Source organism: Rutidosis leptorrhynchoides, chromosome 2 (genome assembly GCF_046630445.1).
Source record: "Rutidosis leptorrhynchoides isolate AG116_Rl617_1_P2 chromosome 2, CSIRO_AGI_Rlap_v1, whole genome shotgun sequence".
Taxonomy (NCBI): domain Eukaryota; kingdom Viridiplantae; phylum Streptophyta; class Magnoliopsida; order Asterales; family Asteraceae; genus Rutidosis; species Rutidosis leptorrhynchoides.
In genome coordinates, this window is record NC_092334.1 from 348,015,567 (window position 1) to 348,040,067 (window position 24,501).

The window sequence follows — 24,501 nt, forward strand, 5'->3', positions numbered from 1 at the left end:
AATCAACCCAAAATATTTCAAAAATTTGTCAGGAGTAAAACTAGGTCGTTGAACTGAAATTACTTTACCGAAAAGAGGGGCGTATATTTTTGATAATATTTGATTGATTAAAGTGTGATAAAAGACCAAAAAGATTTTTAATTTTTAATTTTTACCATGTTTTTAAAATTACTATAGAAATATTAAATTAATATTGTAAACTTTTTAAAATCAATATATTTAAGTTTGTAAATATTTAAAAAATTAATATTTTTAATATAAGTTTGTATGTTTAAAAACAAAATTTTTAATATAAAGTTTGTATGTATAAAAATATTAATAATATGAATTTTTAATTTTATGCATTTTAAATTTTAGTTGGTGTGAATTTAAAAACAAAATTTACTTTATTCCGTTAAGTTAAAAATTTGATATTTAAAATTCGTCGTGAGTTGAAACTAGGTCGTTGAACTGAAATTGCTCTACCCAAGGGAGGGACGAGAACTTTTATTATCATTATTTTTAATATTATTGAATTAAAGTATGCCAAAAACATTAAAAAAAACCCAAAAATCTTTACTTTTAAAACTGTGCTTAAAAAAGACAAATTTTAAAATTTTATCGAGGGACGGACTAGGACAACGATCCGAAACGCCCTCACTCCTAAAAAGAAACAAAATTTTTAAAATTTAATTAATTATTTGTTTTAATAAGTATAATGTTTTATTTAAAAATAAAAAAAAAAAATACCAGACCCCCATGCGATCGCATGGGGTTTGGCCTTCAAATCCATGCGAACGCATGGAGACCGAAATCAGGCCAGGATCAAAAAGAGCAGTCGCTGCTGCTGCTCCTCACTTCCAACACACACACACACGAAAATACCCCAAAAACCTCTCTAAAATTCGCAAATTTTTACCGTAATTCGTCAAATTTCTCGCTCTAATCATGAAATTGTTCAGAAGCTTTTCAAAGAAGGTAAAAATTACACCCCTAAACTCATAAATTTTCTAGTTTTTGTGATATTTATTAATATTTTACCTAATTTGATTTTGTTAATTTCTAGTGTAATTAGAGTTAAATTGTTAGTATATTATGCATGTATAACCTAGATTGATGCTATTTAACATGATTTGAAGCCAAAAACTTCAAAATTATTAGGAATCTAGGGTTTGTGTTCTTGAGCAATTTGGGGCTTTTTGATATAAACAGGTTATGGCCGATTTTTGTCATGAATTATTGCTAAATTAAGTAGTGTAACATGTTTAGGTAGCTAAATGATCCAAACTTTGATCCTAAACATAATTTTTGAGAATTAAAGTGGACTTTTTAGGTATAAAATTCATGAACTTGATTAAATTGATGTAAATGCCATTTGAAACTTGTTTAATTGCTAGTAATGGTTATTTTAACATGTTATTTGAGTTAAATGCTTATGAACTTTGTAAACATTTTCATATATGCTTATTTGAAAAAGTGTAGAATTGTAAAAATTGTGAAAATGTATATAAGTTTAATTTTGATTGAACATGTTATTGTAATTGTGTTAATTTGTTATTTTGCTAACACTAATGCATATTTGGATGCACAAATTTTGTGTTTAATGTGTTTTGCAGAGATTTACTAATACTGATGGTGCATCATCATCATCTAGACAACCTGCTCCAGAGCCTGAACCAGAAATGCAATATGAACCTGAACCGGAGCAACAACAGGAACAACAACAACAACCTGATCAACACGTACCTTATTATGATCTGCATCAAGAATATGTTGATGCTTACGTAGTATTTCCGATGCATCCGATAGTAGCTTACCCAACGATTCATGAAGAACAGTTGCATCCCAATCTAAGATTTGATCGAAGTTGGAAAGATTACCCAACATATCAAATTAACAAATTCAAACTGATACCAAAAAATGTAGAAGTGCCAAGGGTAATCGATTGGGAGCCTTTGGAAAGGGTCCAACTTGTTAACTCAGTTAGACAACATTTGATCCAAAGGTATGGCCGCTCTTCTTTTCCCGATTGGGAACGTTTATTCACCATTCGTAAACCTGTATATAAGGAATGGTGTATTGAGCTTATGAGTACTATTTCACTTAATGCGGATGTAGATAGATTAGATGATAGAAGTTTTCTTAGATTTATACTTGGCCGTAGGATGTACAGGATGTCCATGCTGGACATGGTCAGGGCTTTACAGATATATACGCCCACTGAATTGCTATTACCCGATTGTATGAATTTGATTTATCATGGTGAAAGGGTAGATAGAAATTTTGATGCTAATGCCGTCTGGAGGCGTATGTCAGATTTTAATGTTTTTGGGCGGGCAGGAACACACACCTACTTACATATTCACAGAGCCGAGCTTCGTATAATTCATAGATTTCTGGCTAACTCAATTATATAGAGAGGTCACAACAAGGAGAAAATGACCTTAGATGATTTATTCTACCTTAAGTGTATTTGAGACCCAAGAGGCTTTGTTAATATCCCTTACTGTGTTGGTTTTTATTTGTCTAAAATGGTGGAAGGAATACAGGAAGGGGGAATAATAGGAGGAGGTATTTTTGTTACTCTCATTGGAGAGTATTTGGGTGTAGATAGGGATCAAGGGGGTTCACTTTTGGTATGTAGGGAACAGGTTGAGCCTTTAGGATTGAGGGTCTATCAGGGTGCTAAAGTATTAAAAAGCAGACGCAATCAGGTAATACCCTATGTTGGTAATCATCCTCAGGTAGAGAGAGGTTCAGATGAGAAAATGGAGGAAGCAGATGACATTAAGGATGTCATTAGGGAGGCTATGACTGACGTCTACCAGCGTGTAGATGAGGTAGATATGACAAACGAGGAGAGACATAGACGGTACGAGCAGTGGCAAGCCCGGAATGATTACGAGCATTCCAGGCAACGACAGCATGATAGATGGCACTATCACCAGCATCAGATCATGAGCCGGCTATCACCTCAGGATCACTACGTATCGACCCGACCTGCTTACTATCCTCCACACCAGCCAGAGATGAGACCACCATATACTCTCTACGACCCTAACCAGGCCTACCAGTACACCTATCACCAACCATGGAACCCAACCGACGACATGAACTGGAACCCCTATCCAGATTGATATAGTTCCCGTTGGTGATTTCTATGATTTTTATTTTTTATTTTTATTTATTTATGTTTAAACATATAAATATTGATACTTTTATGTAATGTTTAATATTTTTATTATGTTGTACTAATATTTCATATTTGATTTGAAAGTGGGATTTTAAGTCCCATTTCAAATTACCATGCATGTTTATATTTGTATGTATGTATATTGTCAATTGTACACAACAGGATAAAACAGCGCATTTTCAAAGACTGGCATTAAGTTCAGCAAAAGCTACTAATTTTGACGACAAAACAAAAAATAAATATGATGTAACAACAAGACGGAATGAACAAATGATGTGTGCCATTTATCATTCAACAAACAAACGCCAATATGTTTGGAAACTTTGGTAAAATTTAATCATTTTTCTACGCTAATCACCCTCAATAATTTAAATTGTTACTGATTTCTTGCAAATGAGGGCATTGCAAGATCTTAAGTGTGGGAAGAGGTTAAATTCTTTCGGATTTTTAAAAAAATTTTAACTTATACACTTGGTTACCATTAAAAATACTAGTAACACAGTAGTTGTATTAGAATCTAGTGCTCTCTGATAATAAAGAACAGCCCTAGTCTTATATACTGACTACCCAATTCTAGTAAAATTCTCAAAATTTTCAATTAAATGAATTCAAAATCATGTTTATACATATTTATGAACGATAAAACTAGGTGTTAACACCGAAATTATTGTTACCTCGGAAAAGACATAAATTGAGAAACAACCCAAAATGTTAGAATTCATTTAAAATGGAATAGAGGACAATAAAAAGGCAAAGAAAGGAAAATAAAAGCCAAGTGTGGGAAAAATTTACCAAGTTATTTAAAACATATATCACATATTTTTTTACAAATAATTGAAGATACTTTTGTTTTGGACAAAATTAACCGTTTTACCCGGTAAATTGTAAGATATTTGAAAGAAAGATGGATCTACAAAATGAATCAATTCCATTATTAAAAGGAAGTAAAGTCTTCAGAAAAAGAAACGCGCTTCTTGATTTAGGTCAGGAAGTTGTCGTCCAGACCAGCTGTAGGTTGACGAAAAATCTAGAAAAGTCATCTCTAAAATCAGCAGGAAATCCACGGACCTCAGTATCAAACAGGGTCGCCAAGTGGTCAGACTTATCCTATCCATGAGAGGATCTGTCTCGTAAAATGGGGAGGGCGCCATGCAAATTAGCTTGATAAGACTAATGAATCAGATCCCCAGAAAGGATAATCTCCTTAAAGATCAAAAATCAGCTTTTAAGACTGATATTACTCAATCCTTGAGATTGACTTTTAAAGATTGAGAATTCAAACTCATGGAATTATATGATATCTAAACTCGAGCTTGAACGAGAAAATATTTTGATCAAAACTACAAACCGATTTGTTTTCCGAAAACCCATTTTTAATGCGTTCATTACCATTGAACGTAAAATCCTAGGAATTCACCTAGAATTCATTAGGTCACCTGAACCAAATCGGGTGTCAACCGTAAGAACGGTGGTTGCATAGCATAATCAAAGATAGGACCTTGTGCCAGACCGAAAAATTATAGGGTGAGCTTTAGTATTGCTCCTAAAAAGGATAGTAATTGCATCCGACACGATATAAACCATAATTAAAAGCATGTCAGGGAACATTGCCTTAACAGTTGCTTATTCAACGCTTTCCTCTACAACCGGATGGTAGTTTACCGAAAGGTAATATACGGAGCAAGTATACTGGAAGTGTTGCTTTCCCAATACAAGGTTAGCAAGTGGGTGACACAAAACCGCAAGTTTTGAGCTAAAATTTTCAAATCTGAAAGCCACCAAACCCAAAAAAACAATTTGCAAACACCGGTGAAGGGTTATTCCGGAAAACTTATCTAAGGTAAAAGCTAGATTGTATTTTCAAAAGATCAAATGTTTTCATAAAGATCCAATTTCCTTAAGGATCTAAATTTTTATAGTCATGTGGGACTGTAAACCACATCGTTACTACCATTGTTCATACCACCGTATAGAAATCACTGATGTACAAAGTGTGAAGAATAAAGAAGTGATTCTAGTATTTTTATTTCAAGACTATATTACTTGAGGACAAGCAACGCTCAAGTGTGGGAATATTTGATAATGCTAAAAACGAACATATATTTCATAGCATTATCCCTCAAGAAAGACAAGCTTTTAGTTGCAATTGTTCTATTTACAAGTGATATTCGTTTAAATAATAAAAGGTGAAGACAAAAGACAGATTCGACGAATTGAAGACGCAAACGACCAAAAAGTTAAAAAGTACAAAATACAATCAAAGTGGTTCAAATTATTGATGAGAAACGTCTCAAAATTACAAGAGTACAAGACGCAAAATGCAAAGTACAAGATATTAAATTGTACGCAAGGACGTTCGAAAATCCGAAACCGGGACCAGAGTCAACTCTCAACGCTCGACGAAACGGACTAAAAATTACAAGTCAACTATGCACATGAATATAATATAATATATAAATAATTCTTAAAAATTATATATATATTATATTATATTTATAAACCGTCGGCAAACAAGAAAACAAATGAGTGTGAGCTGGAACTGCCCTCCATGCGATCGCATGGGAATCAGGCATCAAAGCCATGCGATCGCATGGCCCTGAAATGTTGGCCACATCTATAAAAGGCGACGAGTTTTTAGCGAACAAACACATCTTTTTCTCTTCATCTATCAACGTATATATATATATATATATATATATATATATATATATATATATATATATATATATATATATATAATTTTAATTTTAATTTTAATTCTAATAATAAGGGTATGTTAGCGAATGTTTTAGGGTGTAAGTCGAAATTCTGTCCGTGTAACGCTACGCTATTTTTAATCATTGTAAGTTATGTTCAACCTTTTTAAATTAATTTCTCGTAGCTAAGTCATTATTATGCTTATTTAAGCCGAAGTAATCGTGATGTTGGGCTAAAATATTAAAGATGGGGTAATGTGTGACGATCGCTCCAAATCCATATGGAATAATATGTCATTCATCGATTTCATTGCGAGGTATTTGACCTCTATATGATACGTTTTATAAACATTGCATTCTTTGGAAAAGGTATACCATAATGAATATTTAAATCCAAAGTTTTTAACATCTGATGATTTCTACATATAGACAATCACCGTAAATAATAGTTTACAATAATACTTCCATTGACAATGCAGTCAAAATAGATACATGATGATGGTTTTGTGAATGCAACGTTTTCTTGAATAAAGCATGTATGACTCCATGCTCAAAGCTTGTCTAACATATAAGCAAACAGCGGAAGACTTCTAGGGAACCTGAGAATAAACATGCTAACAAGTGTCAACACAAAGGTTGGTGAGTTCATAGTTTTAGTGTATCGTATAATCTGTATATAAAGGTGGATCACAAGATTTCAGTTGTTTCATCCAGAAACGTTTATCAAAATATTCTACGAAATTGAGCACTCTGGTAACTAAACTTAATGTATATAATTTATACCCTTTGTATAATCATCTTAATAATACACGCAAACCAACGTGTACGCTTCTCAAATAGCATACGTCCGTTAAAAGGCTAGTGCTCTAGCTCGGATGGGGATATCAAGCCCTATGGATCCATATACTACTACTCGCGCCCACCAGTTCTTATAACTGACAGTTACTAGTTACCAAAGCTAAGGGATTTTTGGTTCAAACTCAGTGTAGAATTTAGTATGTACTTGTATCCATTGTGTTTAAAATAAAGTGCATGTATTCTCAGCCCAAAAATATATATTGCAAAAGCAATTAAAAAGGGATCAAATGAAACTCACCTTAGTAGCACATAAAGTCGTTCACCAAAACGTGACTGAAACTCGGATTACCAAATAATCGTAGATCTCAACCTAGAGAACATATGTTGGTCAATAAATGTCTATCAAGCTAGGTCAGGTCATAGTGTATCACAATCCTAATGCTCGAGATCGACATACAAAAGTTATCAAAAGTCGTTACAAAAAGTCAATCTGAATCAATACTATAGTTAAATGATCAGGGCAATCAAAACATTTTAACATTTCATATAGTTTCCCAATTCTTGTAAAATTAAACTATAGTTTTTATAAGGCTTTAAAATATGATAAAACAATCAATTTCGACAATTGTTCAACAAAACGAGACGTGCCTTATATAGAAATTCATTTACTCGATTAGTAATATCTAAAATTCCAATTTATCAATCTCATAGACAAGTTGTTTAAATATTAATTTCAGATTCAAAAGCAATTTCAATTAACGTTGATCATAATTCAGTTGCCCATATCTTTTAATTCGTTCATCGAAATTTCGCGATTTCTAAATGAAAAGTTATTGATTTTTCGCCAGCTTTCCAAATACATGCATATCATATACCTTTTATCAGTAATATATGTATTTAATTTGTGATTCATCATAAACTGTTTAACGACAAAATTTAGCATATTAGCATGCATAAACATATATACTCGAGCACTAGACATGTATACACTATTAATATATAAAAGATAAGATATGAATGCTCACGTATCAATATTGTGATTCAATATTGCAGGAAAGTACGTAGACGCAACGGAGATGATAAACACTAGTTTGACTTACGAGCAATACCCCCGAATAATACTCATCACCTCCTTAGCTATAACTCATAATTTCCTTAGCTTAAACCCGTTCGAAAAGCTTGTTTTGAAAATAACTCGCTCATGACCTCGTCGTAGTATTTTATGTATAATACTACTAATAATAATACTCCTAACCTTAAGATTAATAATAATATTAATCTTAATAATAATAATAATAATAATAATAATAAAAAAAAAAAAAAAAATAATAATAATAATAATAATAATAATAATAATAATAATAATAATAATAATAATAATAATAATATTATGAATAACAGAGGGAGTAATATAAATGTAAGTGTGTGTGTCGAGCCAGTGAAACGAATTCAATTTATAGACATCTCCTGAAATCACACTCCATGCGATCGCATGGAGTTTATATGTTAATCTCATGAGATCGAATTACAGCTCACAATCATTTGTTTTTATTCTTGTCGACATATTATTTAATTATATATAATATATTTAATTTATATAATTAATTATATATTATATTAAATTCACGTGCATAGTTGACTTGAAATTTTCGTTCCGATGACTCGTACGTTGTCACTCGACTTGTGTCCCGGTTCCGGTTTCTCGAACGCATTTTCGTACATTTAGAAAACTAGCACTTTTCGTTACGCGACGTGTACCTTTATCAAAAATTAAACTTAATCATTGATAAACTATGTCACTCGAAGTGTAGCTTTAATCAATTAAGTGTTTTGGTTATTTGCTTCTATAAATCATCGTCTCGTAGCATATACATATACATATATACATTTTTATTTTGAAATAGTGTTTTACTGTAGCAAAGTTATTGTAGCAAAGTTTTTTTACTGTAGCAAATAGTGATTTTTGAAAACACTGTAGCTTTTCGGGCACTGTAGCAATTCAAAAATACTGTAGCAAATTAGTGTTTTACTGGTTCATCTTAAATGTTTTAGTTAACTTATCTAAATATCAATCAAATCAATAATCGAATGTTACTATCGTTTACTAAATAACTTGAAATCATATATATATATATATATATATATATATATATATGCACAATAAGTTATATATATTGTTCGTGAATCTTCGAGAACAGTCAAAGAATAATTGATTATATGAATATAGTTCCAAAACTTTCGTGACTCAACATTTCAGACTTTGCTTATCGTGTCGAAAACATTAAATCATTTAAAGATAAAGTTTAAATTTGGTCAAAAATTTTCGGGTTGTCACATAATTGGGCTTTGTACCATAATTGGAGTTTGGACAAAAGAACGACACTTGTGGAAATTAGACTATGGGCTATTAATGGGCTTTATATTTATTTAATTAAATGATAGTTTGTTAATTTAATATAAAGATTTACAATTGGACGTACCTATAAATAACCATATACACTCGATCGGACACGATGAGCGGGATATTTATAAGTACTAATAATCGTTCATTTAACCGGATACGGGAATGGATTAATAGTCAATGGACTTATTAAAACAGGGGTGAATTATGTACAAGGACACTTGGCGTAATTGTTAACAAAGTATTAAAACATTGGGTTACACGCAGTCGATATCCTGGTGTAATTATTAAACAAACTATTAAGACCTTGTTACAGTTTAAGTCCCCAATTAGTTGGAATATTTGACTTCGGATATAAGGATAATTTGACGAGGGCACTCGCACTTTATATTTATGACTGATGGACTGTTATGGACAAAAACCAGACGGACATATTGAATAATCCAGGACAAAGGACAATTAACCCATGATAATAAACTAAAATCAACACGTCAAACATCATGATTACGGAAGTTTAAATAAGCATAATTCCTTTATTTCATATTTAATTGCACTTTTAATTATCGCAATTTTATTTACTGTTATTTTATTTAATTGCACTTTTAATTATCGTACTCTTTAATTATCGCAATTTTATTTATCGCACTTTTATTTATCGCAATTTCATTATCGTTATTTACGTTACGCTTAAAATTAAGTTATATTTATTTTTAATATTTTACATTAGGTTTTAACTGCGACTAAAGTTTTAAAATTGACAAACCGGTCATTAAACGGTGAAAACCCCCTTTTTATAATAATAATACTACTTATATATATTTATATATTTACAATTATAGTTTTAAAAATATAGCGTTAAACTTGGCTAAGATCCCTGTGGAATGAACCGGACTTACTAAAAACTACACTACTGTACGATTAGGTACACTGCCTATAAGTGTTGTAGCAAGGTTTAGGTATATCCATTCTATAAATAAATAAATATCTTGTGTAAAATTGTATCGTATTTAATAGTATTTCCTTGTAAAAATATAACTATTTTGTATACACCTCTACGCACATCAAAGATATAAAGCCCAACGACAAACCAGAAATTATAAACCATATATATCGATGCATATAGCAATATAAAGACACTGAGAACTAGAAACACTATAAACCCAAGAGTATAGTAGAAGTAAATAGATTCTTCCGGTGGTAGATGAAAAAGAAGAATGACTGATATAAAAGTTAGAAGTATATCGAGAATCAGAACTGGATGGAGTATATTGATGAATACTTTAAAATACGAGTTAAGGGGGAAAGAATAGAAGGTGATGAAACATGACTAGGAACTTAGAAATCAACAGATTTAACCCACACAATGACGGAATAAGTGAATCAAACCCTCTAGTGAATAGGTTAAACTTTTTGGGATTAATTTAGTCAAACCACAACTAAATCAAGTATGATTAGATCAACACCTAGAGCTATTATTCACCACCTGGGTGATTTGGGCTGAGAGATAATCGGAGGAGCTCACCAGATCTGAGTGTGTGTAACAAATGAGAGACTTAACCTAAAATGAAGAACATAAGACTTTATATACCCCTGCTGTTGACTCACCCGTACGATTCATCCATCACACGTACGAGTTGGCTTCATCAGCCGTACGGGTGATCACTCAGTCGTGACTTCTCATTTAGGTTGTAATTGTGACTTAGCTCAGCATCAACCGTGCATATGAGCCTGTCAGCCGAACGAGTGAGGCTTCCCTCGTACATCTGATTAAGTCTAACATAGCCAAACATCCAAATTTCGTTCCTGCAGTTCCTGTAACTACATGCAAACACGGATATGATTATAACGAGCGATCATGGTGGCCTGTAAACTGGTGTACCTGCAATGGACATGGGTAGATGTCTAGGGACTTGCATAAAATGCATCAACGGAAGGTGTGAGTTGTAAGGAAAACGAAGGAGTTGAATTTATAAGAAAATCTCTGACAGAACAATTAAAATGGACGATCGCATTTAAAGCGGATCCTAATTCCCTTGGTTACCAGAGAATCAAATCTTATTACGAAGATTTTTTTCAAATCCCTTGAAATATGGAAATCAATCATATCTACGTCAAATGATAAGATGAATCTATACTTACTCATTTTAATCTTCTATGTTAGCTTCATTCGTACTCTTCATATAAAAGGATTATTTATCCAAATTATTCGCTGATGATAAAACTCTAATTTTCAGCCCGTATGCATCATGAAAACATACTTATTATCATTCACCACCTTTCCACTCAAATTTCGGGACGAAATTTCTTTAACGGGTAGGTACTGTAACAACCCAGAAATTTCCAACCAAATTTAAACTTTAAATCTTTATATATTCCCGACACGATAAGCAAAGTTTGTAAGTTGAATCTCAAGAATTTTAAACTGTGTTCATACATTCATTTAACCTCGACCAAATTCTAAAGATTCACGAACCATTATAGGATCGGATATGATTATATATGTATATATGTATATATTATAACTTGAAAACATTAACAAAGTATTAGACGTATAATACTTTACATAAACGTATTTGTTTCGAAATATATATATTCAAATAGTTATCGATGGGATTAGAAGATGTTATCAAATGATTGACTTAACAGATACATTGAATTAGGATTACGAGTCTCTGTTAAGAGGTCCACTTTGATTTAGAAAACCTTTCCTTTTTAACGATATCCGGAATATTTGATAAAAGTGATTTACAAAAGTGTCATTAACGAGAGTTAGTCAAAAGTTAGAAATCATTTCCGTTTAAATTTCAAAAATATACTTTACTTGATTAACTCGTGTCCCTCGATAAATCAACTCTTTAGTTTTCATATTAAAAACATTATTTGGTAAAATAACTAATATTATTTAAAAACGAGTTAAAACGAACTTTGAAATCTATTTGGTTTTGAAAGGCTAAATATTATATCATTAGTTAAAATATTTCAAAAATATTTATTAGGTACAAATTTACAATTTTAATTAAATATATATATATATATATATATATATATATATATATATATATATATATATATATATATATATATATATATATATATTTTAACTTAGTCATAAAATGTCCCAATTTAAAATAATATATTTTGATAAACAACGAATCACTGATTTATAGAAGCAAATGACCACGACGCTCAAATTTTATAAGATACATTTAATAAAGTAAATTTTTGATAAATAAGTCAAATTATTATTAAAGGTACACGTCGCGTAACGTAAAAGGCTAGTTTTCTAAACGTACGAAAGTGCGCTCGAAAAACCGAAAGTGGTACATGAGTCGAGTGACAACGTACGACTCATTTGAACAAAAATTACATTTTAACTATGCACGAGAATATAATATAATATTTAATTAATTATAAAGATTTAATATATATATAAATATAAAATATAAGTATCAATTTTTTCGTTGGTATGCAATAATGTAAATGATGTGGTTAGGTGGGAGATATCCTTTAAAACGCTCGATATCTGGTTCATTTTTCTCACACATTCGATCTTTCTTCTTTATATACTCTGTATTATAATTATATTATTATTATTATTAATATTAATATTATTAATATTAATCTTATTATTATTAGTACTAGTATTATTAGGAGCGATATTACTAGTATTGTACATAAAATATTACGACAAGGTCAGGAGAGCGTGATTTTCAAAATGGGGATTTTTTTCTTTCTTTCCGAAAGGGATAGGGCTAAGGAAATTATGGGTTATAGCTATGGAGGTTATGGGTATGGTTCATGGGTATGCTCGTGAGGTCAATTTAGTGTTTATCGTCTCCGTTGCGTCTACGTACCTTTCCTGCAATATTGAATTTCAATATTGATACGTGAGCACTCATAACTTAACTTTTATTTATTAATAGTGTATCCCTGGCTAGTGCTCGAGTATATAGGATTATGCATGCTTGTACTTTTGATATTGTCATTAGAAAGGTTATGTTGAATTCTGAATTAGTTACATATGTGGTTGAGATAATGTATAAGATATGCATGTCGTTGGAAAGCTAGCGAAAAATTAAGAACTTTTCATTTAGATATCGAATAGTTTCGATGAACGGATTAGAAGTTATAGTCAATTGAATCTTTGTATTATTATTAAAAATGATTATTATTATCGTCGTTACTATTGTCGTTATAACTTTTATCCAATTATTATTATTATTATTATTATTATTATTATTATTATTATTATTATTATTATTATTATTATCATTATTAATATATATATCATTATTTAAAAATGGTTATTGTTATTGTTATTATTATTATTATATTATCATTAAAATAATTATTAGTATTATCGTTAATAATGTCATAGTAATTATCATTATTAGTATTATTGTAATTAAAACTAATATTAGTAACACCTAATTATTTTGATTACTATTATTATCATTATTATGAACACGATATAAAAGACGATTAAAAGCTATTAAACGAAATGATTATGAAATAATGAGTAAGAGTATCTTGATGAAATTAAAATATTATAAGATATTGATTTAGATAAAATTATCGTTCTTATTATTTTTATCATTACTATTATTATTAAAAGTATCGTTAGTATTAAAACTATCATTTTAACAAAAATTATCATTTTAAATAGAAATGTCATTGTTATTATAAAATATCACTATTATTATCATTTTAAATAGAATTATTATTTTAAAGATAACATTAAAAAGTATCGTAAATATTAAAGTTATCATAATTAAAATTATCGTTTTACCATAATGTCATCTTAGTAATTATAAATATTGATATTTTTTTATGATAATAATTATTATTACAAAATAATACAACTTTTAATTACTATTATTATAGATATTATTTTATCAAATAAATATGTAGTACAAATAATATAATTACCTTAATAAGATTTATCATAATATTTTTATGAACTTTATTACTTAAGATATATAAAAGTATATTTTTTTTATATAAAGTTTTATTTATTGATAAATGAATAATATTATTTACTCTAATAAAGCTTTTGAAAATATTTAAAAATATAAAACGACGATATTTAAACTATATAATAATCATGTATAATTTTGGGAATCATTTTGAGTCAAATTGACTGTTGTTGACTTTTACATATTAATCTCGAGCATTAGGATTGTGGTACACTATGACATAACCTAATTTGTTAGACAAATATTGACCAACATATAAATATATATATACTTAATTTAGGTTCGTGAATTCGAGGCCAACCTTGCATTTGTTCAATGACGTTATATGTATTTTTACTACGAAATACAGTATAGTGAGTTTCATTTGCCTTTTTACCCTTTATATTTTTGGGTTGAGAATACATGCGCAATTTTTATAACTGTTTTACGAAATAGACACAAGTAATCGAAACTACATTATATGGTTGAATGATCGAAGCCGAATATGCCCCTTTTGCTTGGTAACCTAAGAATTAGTAAACCGATCTACTAATTGACGCGAATCCTAAAGATAGATCTATTGGGCCTAACGAACCCCATCCAAAGTACCGGATGCTTTAGTACTTCGAATTCGTTTTTATCATGTCCGAAGGATTTCCCGGAATGATAGGGGATATTCTTATATACATCTTGTTAATGTCGGTTACCAGGTGTTCAATCCATATGAATGATTTTTGTCTCTATGCATGGGACGTATATTATGAGAACTGGAAATGAAATTCTTGTGGTCTATTAAAATGATGAAAATGATCGTTTATGATAAACTAATGAACTCACCAACCTTTTGGTTGACAATTTAAAGCATGTTTATTCTCAGGTGTTAAAGAAATCTTCCGCTGTGCGTTTGCTCATTTTAAAGATATTACTTGGAGTCTTTTATAGCATTTTTCGAAGAACGTTGCATTCGAGTCATTGAGTTCATCAAAGATTGTTATTAAGTAAATTTATAGTTGGATAGTGGATATTATGAAATGGTATGCATGCCTGTCAATTTTCGATGTAAAAAATGTTTGTCATCTAAAAACGAATGCAATGTTTGTAAAATGTATCATATAGAGGTCAAATACCTCGCGATGTAATCAACTATTGTGAATCGTTTATAATGTATATGAACGGGTCCTTTCATGAATGAACATAAAATAGTTGAAAAACACTTATCTTTTACCTATATAATTAAATATATAGTTTCACGTTCACATGTGCATATTTATTTCCGAACATGTGAACAGTTTCATATAATTAACAATTTAACATGTAATTTGAGCTATTGAACATATGTTTGTTAATGATATGTGCATTAATTAACATTTGCATGTAATTTGTTGCATTTAAACGCATAAAAACTATTAAATTAAATAGTTATCGCAGTTCTCACATTTTTAGTGGTTCTCGTTTGAACCTGTCCCTATATATATATATATATATATATATATATATATATATATATATATATATATATATATATATATATATATATAGATAGTAGAGGGATCAAATGAGAATTTTTTTGTGTGAGAACCTTGAGAACTCAAAAATACACTGAAATTCGAGCAAAAATGGGAAATTCGAGCAAAAAACTCCATATTCGAGCAAAAAATAGGACACGGACGAGCAAAAAACCTGATAGTCGAGCAAAAATGGAGAAAGTCGAAAAAAAAAGAAGGACGAAAAAAAATTTGATATTCGAACAAAAAATGTGTTCTACATTTTTGAAATTCGAACGCAAAAATGTAGAACATATAGGTAGTCGAACAAAAATTTTGATATTCGAACAAAAAATGGTTCTTCATTTTTTTTCGAATTTTTTTTTTTTGCTCGACTATGAAATTTTTGTTCGTCCGTGTTTTGTATTTTTGTTCGAATTTCTCTTTTTTTGCTCGAATTTAAGCGTATTTAGGTGTTTTTTGGAGTTCCTAGAGTTCTCACACTAAAAAAGTTCTCACTGGATCCTCTCACTATATATATATATATATATATATATATATATATATATATATATATATATATATATATATATATATATATATATATATATATATATATATATATAACACAAATTTCCAAATTCTATGTTCACATTTTAGTTCGTTTTACAACATTCAGTTCGTTTTACAATATTTTATTTTATACCTTCTTCAAATTTAAATGTATTAAGTTATGGTGTCATTTTTAATATTTGAAACATAATTTTTAGGATATTTTTAATGAGAAATATTCATTTAAATTATTAATTTTGCTAATTTTTATTATATATATTTTAATTTTAATTTTAATTTAACAAAAGTTCATTTTAAAAGAAAATATATGGATAGATATTGGATAACAAGCTAAATATCACGGAATTTGTGTTTCACACAAAAATAAAATAGAAATAACACTGTCTTTTTCTCCAAGAAATGTAAATTATAGGCCCACCTAACCCGAATTCCCAAACTACCCCTATAAAAATGAATAAATCACCTAAGCCATCTAACATCTACGGTCACAAACACAAAAAGCCACCACTCAATTCAATCCAACGATCCATAATAAGCAATACGACACGTAATCAAAGGCACGCACACAGTGGAATAAACTCTCAAAAAATTAGGGCTTTTCTTTTTCCCCAATTCATTTATCATCATTTAACCCTATAAAACCTGTATATCATTCATTCTATCGTCTTCGTCTCCAATTTCATATTTCATATCAGTCTTCAAACAAATCATCAATCAATTAATCATGGTTAAAGGTCCAGGTCTCTACACCGACATTGGCAAAAAAGCCAGAGGTATATATATATATATATCCGTATCTCTATATATACATGTTCATCGATATATTTCCATATACATATACGTATACATCGATATCTGTATGTGTATGTATGCATGTTAAAATGTTCGATTGTGTATATTCGAGCTTAATAGTCCGATTTCTGTTAATATATTCAATTTTACATATAGTTAGATACATATAGGTGTGTATGTATAAGTATTCGTAGATATGTATGTTTTTGAGCTTAATAGTTTGATTTATGATTTGGTTATCGTATAAGTTATGTTAATTTGATCTACATTTGCTGATTTAAATCTGTTTTTGTAGATCTTCTGTACAAGGATCACCAGAGCGATCATAAGTTCACCATCACTACCTATTCACCTACTGGAGTCGTGAGTTTATTTTTTTTCTTCACTTTTTTATAATTATAGATCTGTTTAATTATTATATAATTTTGATTGTAGTTATTGTTTATGAGTCTATTGAAGTTTGATATGTTGTTATTTGTTTAATATTAGCTACGTTAGCTATTGATGTTGGATTAAACTATGTTTTATATAATTTTGGAATCATTAATGAATATAGAGTGTATTTCAAAGCTGAATGTGTTAACAGACCACTTAGTCTATAAATGAGGTGTATGTGACTGAGAATGAACATGAGAAATTGTTACATAGTTTATTTACTTTATTTATATTCTATGGAGTTGGAGTATCTGATTCTGATGAATAAATAAAGATAAAGGTGTCTGTTAGAAAGTTGATGTTAGGCTCCACACTCACACTTTTGAAGGTTTATATGCTTTAATTTGAATTTTTTAAAGATAGTTTTAATGCTGTATCCTTCTGAGGTTCTTTTGAAAGATATATTTAAAATGTATTTCGTAATCTGATTGTTTTGAAGTATGTATATAAAATTTTGACCATATTTGACACTGCACTTTTTGGTATGGATTCTTTTGATTAAGTTTGCTAGGTGACATGTTTAATTGATTGAACTTATCTAATTATATTACCATGATTTTCAATGCCTTTGCATGTATGATACTCGATTTTATCTCAAATTTAGAAGGCTCTTGTTTGATATTAGAATCATATGTTCCAATGTTTATGTAGTTTCTCTTGGTTATCATAGTCGGTCAAATTTGATATGTGTTCTATTAGAATATTTAGAAATGTATGTTTGTATCCATCTGTTATTGAATGGAAGCCTTGCTAAGGAGTTGTATTGTTTTTTTTTTTGTCTGGATCTGGTATTTTAAGTCCATTACATTAGCAATAACTTAACTTACATGTTTCACAATACACAGGCAATCACATCGTCTGGAACAAAGAAAGGCGAACTATTTCTTGCAGATGTCAATACCCAACTAAAGAGGAACAACATTACTACTGATGTCAAAGTGGATACCAGCTCTAATGTAGGTTTCTCTTTTTTACTTGTCATTCATATTTTGTTTTGCTTCTTCTTTCGTTTTGCCTATTAATTAATCATTATTTAAATTTATATATTCCTCGGCTACAACCTTATCTCTGACATTATTAGTGATACTTGTGGTTTCTGATGATAATATCAGTTTTTTGGTATATAATGTACATTGTAAGAGTTTGTTGCAACTAGTTTAATATCCTTGATCTAATTTTCCTTTGTATGTTCATGATGTTGCTGCCAACAAGTACCATACTAGTTATGCACTGGTTTTTGGTTAGCTCATTTGAGCGTTTATAAGAAATTTAACCCCTGAATCGTGTACCACTATCGCAGCTCTCTACAATCATTACCGTTGATGAACCTGCCCCTGGTTTGAAGGCCATCCTTAGCTTCAAAGTTCCAGATCAAAGGTCTGGCAAGGTATGTAACATGTTCAGTCCTTTTATATTCCACATGTTTAAACTGCTTGATGAAATAATGAAATTTGATTATAATATATTTATGCTTAATTGTCTTTTATTCCTGTAGTTGGAACTGCAATACTTGCATGACTATGCTGGAATCTGCACAAGTATTGGGTTGACTGCAAACCCTATTGTCAACTTCTCTGGTGTGGTTGGAACCGATGTTGCTGCCATTGGAACCGACGTTTCATTTGACACCAAAACTGGCAACTTCACCAAGTATAATGCTGGAATTAGCTTCTCCAATGCTGACCTTATTGCTGCTTTGACCTTGTGAGTAGTTACATCTTTATTAATTTTTTCTTATTTTAAAGCTTGTTAATTTTATAATATAACCGCTGCTTTTTGTATAATAAAACAGGAATGACAAGGGTGACTCTCTGAATGCATCATACTACCACATTGTGAAGCCATTGACCAACACATCAGTGGGTGCTGAAGTGAACCACAGCTTCTCAACCAATGAGAACACAATTACTGTTGGGACCCAGCATGCTTTGGACCCATTGACCACTGTCAAGGCTCGCATTAACAACCTTGGAAAGGCCAATGCTCTGATCCAGCACGAGTGGCGCCCCAAATCCCTCTTCACTATTTCAGGAGAAGTTGACACCAAAGCTGTTGACAAGAGTGCCAAGTTTGGTCTTGCCTTGGCTCTTAAGCCTTGATGAAATGTTTGGTTTTGATCTTGTTTGAAGTTGAAAGGTTTTGATACTTTCCGTACTTTAAGCGGTTTTCATGGATCTGAAAATAATTCTGACAGTTTTTTAAGGACCCATATTTTCTCTACTTATCCATGGGTGATAGATAGTAGCAGATATTCATTTTGGTACTGTTATTTTGATTGACTATTAAGTACTTTTTCTTGCCCAAAGTGTTTTTACTTATTTTGATCTGGTGCTGATGCATGTTTTATGGTTGGATTTGTTGGTTATCTTGGTCCTATGCTTATTTGGTTTTTGACATCCATTGGTTGTTCACATATCTTAAGATTTGCATAATCAAGTGCCTGGATGTTGATGTGCTAAAATCTCCAATTTGCTTTTAATATTTTTGCTAATCGTTTGAGTATTTGATTTCACATTGCATACTCGTGGTGCATAATCTCATATACATGGTTCTGACCAATATTTATGAATATGGTATGGTTATTGTTCAGTTAATCCAAGTCCGTTGATATGTTTAAAATCATTTGTTTTAATGGACTACTAGACTAGTATAGCTTGCTCCAGCTCGACTTTATTCAAGAGCTTTTTAAGATTCTGATTCATTTGGTTTTTGTTTCTACTTAATGCGATGTCCTTGAAAGGCTGAAACCCAATCAGGTTCTTATATGTATAGCTTCGTTAATTATGTTCATCCTGCGCTCATGTATTTAACTGAACCACAGAAAATATTTGATGGTGTAAAACCATCCATTAAATACTAGTAGAAACATGAGGTTAGTGAAAACTATATAAATAGCCTTCACCAGTCTTCCTTTTGACATTTTACTTTGCTGATGTACGTACGTTTGTCCCAAGTTTATTTGTAATCTTGATGATTTGTATATCACCATCGTTTAACTATATACAATCAAATGTGCTTTGGAATGTTAGCATTACAAGCCTCTATAACATATTTGATACAACAACAACAACAACAAAACCCAATATCACATAAGTGGTGTATGGAGGAGGTAAGATGTAGACAATTATTCTCCTATTCGAGAATAAAGACAAGTCATTTCTCCACCCAGAGTGAAAACACTCACAAAAGTCCATCTCTCTATTCCACGGATAGAGAGATTGCTTTCGAGTGGACCTCCGGCCAATACGTAGGAAATTTTTTTAAAAAATAAAATAAAATAAAATTGAGACGCCATGAAAATGATAAAATCAAATTTCCATAGGTTTTAAATCCTGCATGAAATTTAATTTAGGCTCTAAGAGTCAGTCAAGTCGCCAATGAATCGACGCTTGCTGTATATTATATGACAAAAATCATGGTATATCCTGATATCCATCTCCTAGGTATGTATATTATATGACAAAAATCATCATCCTTTTTAATATGGGTATAATGGTATATCCTGATATCCATCTCCTAGAAATGCAAATATATTGATAAAGAGGGGATTTACATCCACAATTTTTATTTGCGTTATTGTACTTGATATTTGATAAATTCAAAATATGTCGGACACAAAAGGATCTGACTCCATATATTTTTATAAACTATGACTCTTTTAGGTAAACAATCACCAAAGTACCTTTCAAAATATAATTATCTTCGAAATTTTTTTCGAGGACTCCATTGGGTTATCAAAACTATTTATTGATGTATAAAGAATATAGATGCATACAATAACGACATATTTTCCCATCATGAAATCTGATGTACATGAGTTGCTTAGAAAGAGAATTACATGGGCCTCTTGGGCCATATCAAAGTGGGCTAACATAAATACATAGCTAGACTTATACAATAACTTTGGTCGATTAATAAATAACAAGTATCACTAGTCAATGAACATGTCATGTTCTCAGAAATATTAATGTAGACAAACCTTACTATACAAACAACAGTATACATTGCTATATACAAATCAGAAAAGATGGTAAGAACATTTTTTTATGTACAAACTCTGACCATATTACATCCATATATATGCAGCTGCTAAATCATTTACCTAAAGTTAAAAAGCCCCCTAATATGTTCACACATAATTTCAATCATTACACATTTCACTTCAACATAATCGTTTCGAGAATATGACGATCTCTAAGCTTGATCACTTCCAGCTTGAAGAAGACCATCGCGTATTTGTGAGGCAATGTCTTTAACAACACCAGGTCCATGAGGAATAAACACAGCACTAGACTTAGACGAAGCTCCGATATCTTTCATCGTTTCAAAGTATTGAGTGATCAACACCATGTCCATAACCTCCTTGGCTGATGTTCCTGACACGTTGTTGGAAAACGCAAGCACACTGTCCCTAAGACCGTCCACTATGGCTTGGCGCTCTCTAGCGGTACCAAGTCCAGATAGGTACTTAGATTCTGCTTCTCCTTCTGCTCGCTTGATTTGCATAATCTTTTCAGCTTCCGCGTTTTCATTTGCAGCAACTCTCATTCTAGAAGCTGTATTCAAAGTTAAGGTATTATTCTTTACATTGTATGTATGTGTATCACTGATCAGAATTACAAACGATGATACGTATACCACCAAAATTATCCATACAACACTAAACATGCTTTAAAATATTGTACTGTACAACTCACACTAAACATGCTTTAAAATATTGTACTGTACAACTCACTAAAGAAGGTTAAGGCATGTTTAGTGGTGTATGGATAAGCTTTGGTGATGTATAGATGACCCTATTAGAAAAGGCTTACAAACACCTTTGTTTGTCCACTTAGTATACATTTTAATATAAATACTAAAACTACTACTCGATAAACCAAATAAGGAGAACGAAATTAGCCAAGGTTTTATATTGTTACCTACTTGGTTAAATATCAATAATAAAATTAACCAAAAATTCAAAAAATTTCACTAACTAAGATGAAAATTGTCCCTACTATTAAAGTGAGCAGAACACTAATCTATCTTGAATCAAATTAACCAAGCTTACCGGCATTGATATCATTCATGGATCTTTTCACAAGTTGATCAGGTTCTATATCTACGATCAAAGTTTGCACAATCTCGAAACCATATCCAGACATGGCCTAAAACAGAACGAGACCAATAATATCAGGAACACAACACAACAACAACAACAATAATATCAGGAAGCATCACATATTTACATAACAACATACGAATATTTATTTACGCACTATTTAGAGGTTAAAAATTACAATAGCACTACTACCTTCTGAAGCTCTTCTTCCACACCTCTTGCTATATCATTTTTCTGCAGAAAAAGGTCATCCAAAAGCAGCTTTGGTACAGTAGCCCTGATCACTAATAATATTGAAGGGGGCACAATTAGACCTTTGAAATGAATAACACAAAAACTAGTACAACTGCTATGATATTCATTTCTGTTGTTGGATGAGCAAACAGACTTGTGACCATAAATTAAATATCATTATCACTAATCTAAAGCTAAAATAATGTGTATGAAATTCGCATCTCACCATCGAAAACATAAGCTTGAATACGTTGCTGTGTATTTGAGAGTTTATAAAAAGCATCAGCAGCCTTCTCGGACAAGGCACGATAGAGTACGGAAGCAACCATAGTAACAAACACATTGTCCTGAAACAACACAATAAACTGAATACTCTTGCAAAATTTTGGCAGTTGCATAACATGATCAGGCACACATTACAAATTTGGTTATAAAGAGAAGGGGAAGAAACCTTTGTTTTTGTCTCACAACGAACATCAAGCTGATTCAGACGCACCGAGAGTTTACCAGCCAACCGATAGCCCACACACCAAGGCAAACAGTAGTAACCAGGCTCAAGTACTTTATCATGCTTCCCAAAATGTTCTTGTATGCCAACATTAGATTGCTCCACTTGAATGCACCCAAAGATTTGGCCCATGATTCAAATCTCGAAACAAGATATGTCTTATTAAAAAACAAAAATGACTCGATATAAGTATGGTGTATGATGACATCCTCTACATATATATTATATAGATTATTTTACATTATATTATATAAAATCAAAAATTAAAATGTATATATTAAAGCTTCATGATAAAAAAGTGAATACATATGAATACAGAAGGCTTCGTTCCAGATTGGCATACATCTATGTTCAGTTATGTCTATTAGAATAATACAACGCTATGAATACAGAAGGCTTCATGTTAAAATCGCATAATATTCAGGGGCGGATCTATGATTGGTGGTCACTGGTGGTGTCATCAGTTAATACCCCAAAATTTTTTCTAATAGATGACTTATTTTAATGGCGTCATACAAAAAAATTTACACTATCCACTGGTATCCCTAGTTAATAACCTCAAATTAATTCCACTATATCACCGCGTAGTTCAGTGGAACCACTGGTAACATACTAGATCTGCACCAGATAATACTACACTACAGTTACGTATATCTATTAGAATACATGTATCATGCCACGTGGCATATTTCGATAGATGTACTAGTGCGCCTAGAAACCAAATTCACACGCATTTAACTATGACATAGTGATATGTAGGCGATAATAGTGTCGAAATCACAACCAATGATCAATTGAAATCAGATTCTACAACCAAATTGATCGATCATGATATATTCAAATGAATTCAAATCCAATTATCATTACAACACTTGAATCTGCTTAAATAGAAAAACTGTAGATCCATAATTATGCACAGTTAGTACTTTAGTATCAAAATTTGAAACACCAATTGATGTAATCATTTTATTACATTGTATCATGATATTCAAAGCCTAACGATGATCAAAAGTCAAACAACTAGGAAATGTATGCATAAACAAACAGAGAGTAACAACACAATTATTACATTGTATATCAGAATTGGATGATGAAAAACTCGCTCAATTGATGTAATCATTTTATTAATTTATTTATTTTAAATCAACTTTAGACTACATGACACAGATTTTTTTCCAAGAATATATACAATTACATATATATAGCATGTAGTTTAACAAGAATAAAAGTGTATTAATTACATGACTAATTTACGCCTGAAATGAACAATCAATGATCAATAAACGAACTGGTGATTGAAAAATTATGGTTACCTTCAATTAAGCGCGTTATTAGGGTTTGAAGATGGA

At 30.9% G+C, this 24,501-nt stretch overlaps 2 protein-coding genes across 2 annotated transcripts; one reads left to right on the forward strand and one right to left on the reverse strand.

The window, feature by feature from the left end:
* The first annotated feature begins 16,707 nt into the window (after nucleotides 1–16,707).
* Nucleotides 16,708–19,741, forward strand: LOC139891956 (mitochondrial outer membrane protein porin of 34 kDa). Its single transcript, XM_071874981.1, has 6 exons — nucleotides 16,708–16,852; nucleotides 17,167–17,234; nucleotides 18,152–18,262; nucleotides 18,607–18,693; nucleotides 18,802–19,010; nucleotides 19,099–19,741. Exons 1-6 carry the CDS (start codon nucleotides 16,804–16,806, stop codon nucleotides 19,403–19,405), a joined length of 831 nt encoding a protein of 276 aa, XP_071731082.1. The 5' UTR covers nucleotides 16,708–16,803; the 3' UTR covers nucleotides 19,406–19,741.
* Nucleotides 19,742–21,500: 1,759 nt separating this feature from the next.
* LOC139891957 (hypersensitive-induced response protein 1-like) lies at nucleotides 21,501–23,284 on the reverse strand. Its single transcript, XM_071874982.1, has 5 exons — nucleotides 23,096–23,284; nucleotides 22,871–22,991; nucleotides 22,603–22,694; nucleotides 22,360–22,456; nucleotides 21,501–21,862 (listed from the first exon to the last, which is right to left on the reverse strand). The coding sequence occupies exons 1-5, from the start codon at nucleotides 23,282–23,284 to the stop codon at nucleotides 21,501–21,503; spliced, it is 861 nt and encodes a 286-aa protein (XP_071731083.1).
* Nucleotides 23,285–24,501: the final 1,217 nt, after the last annotated feature.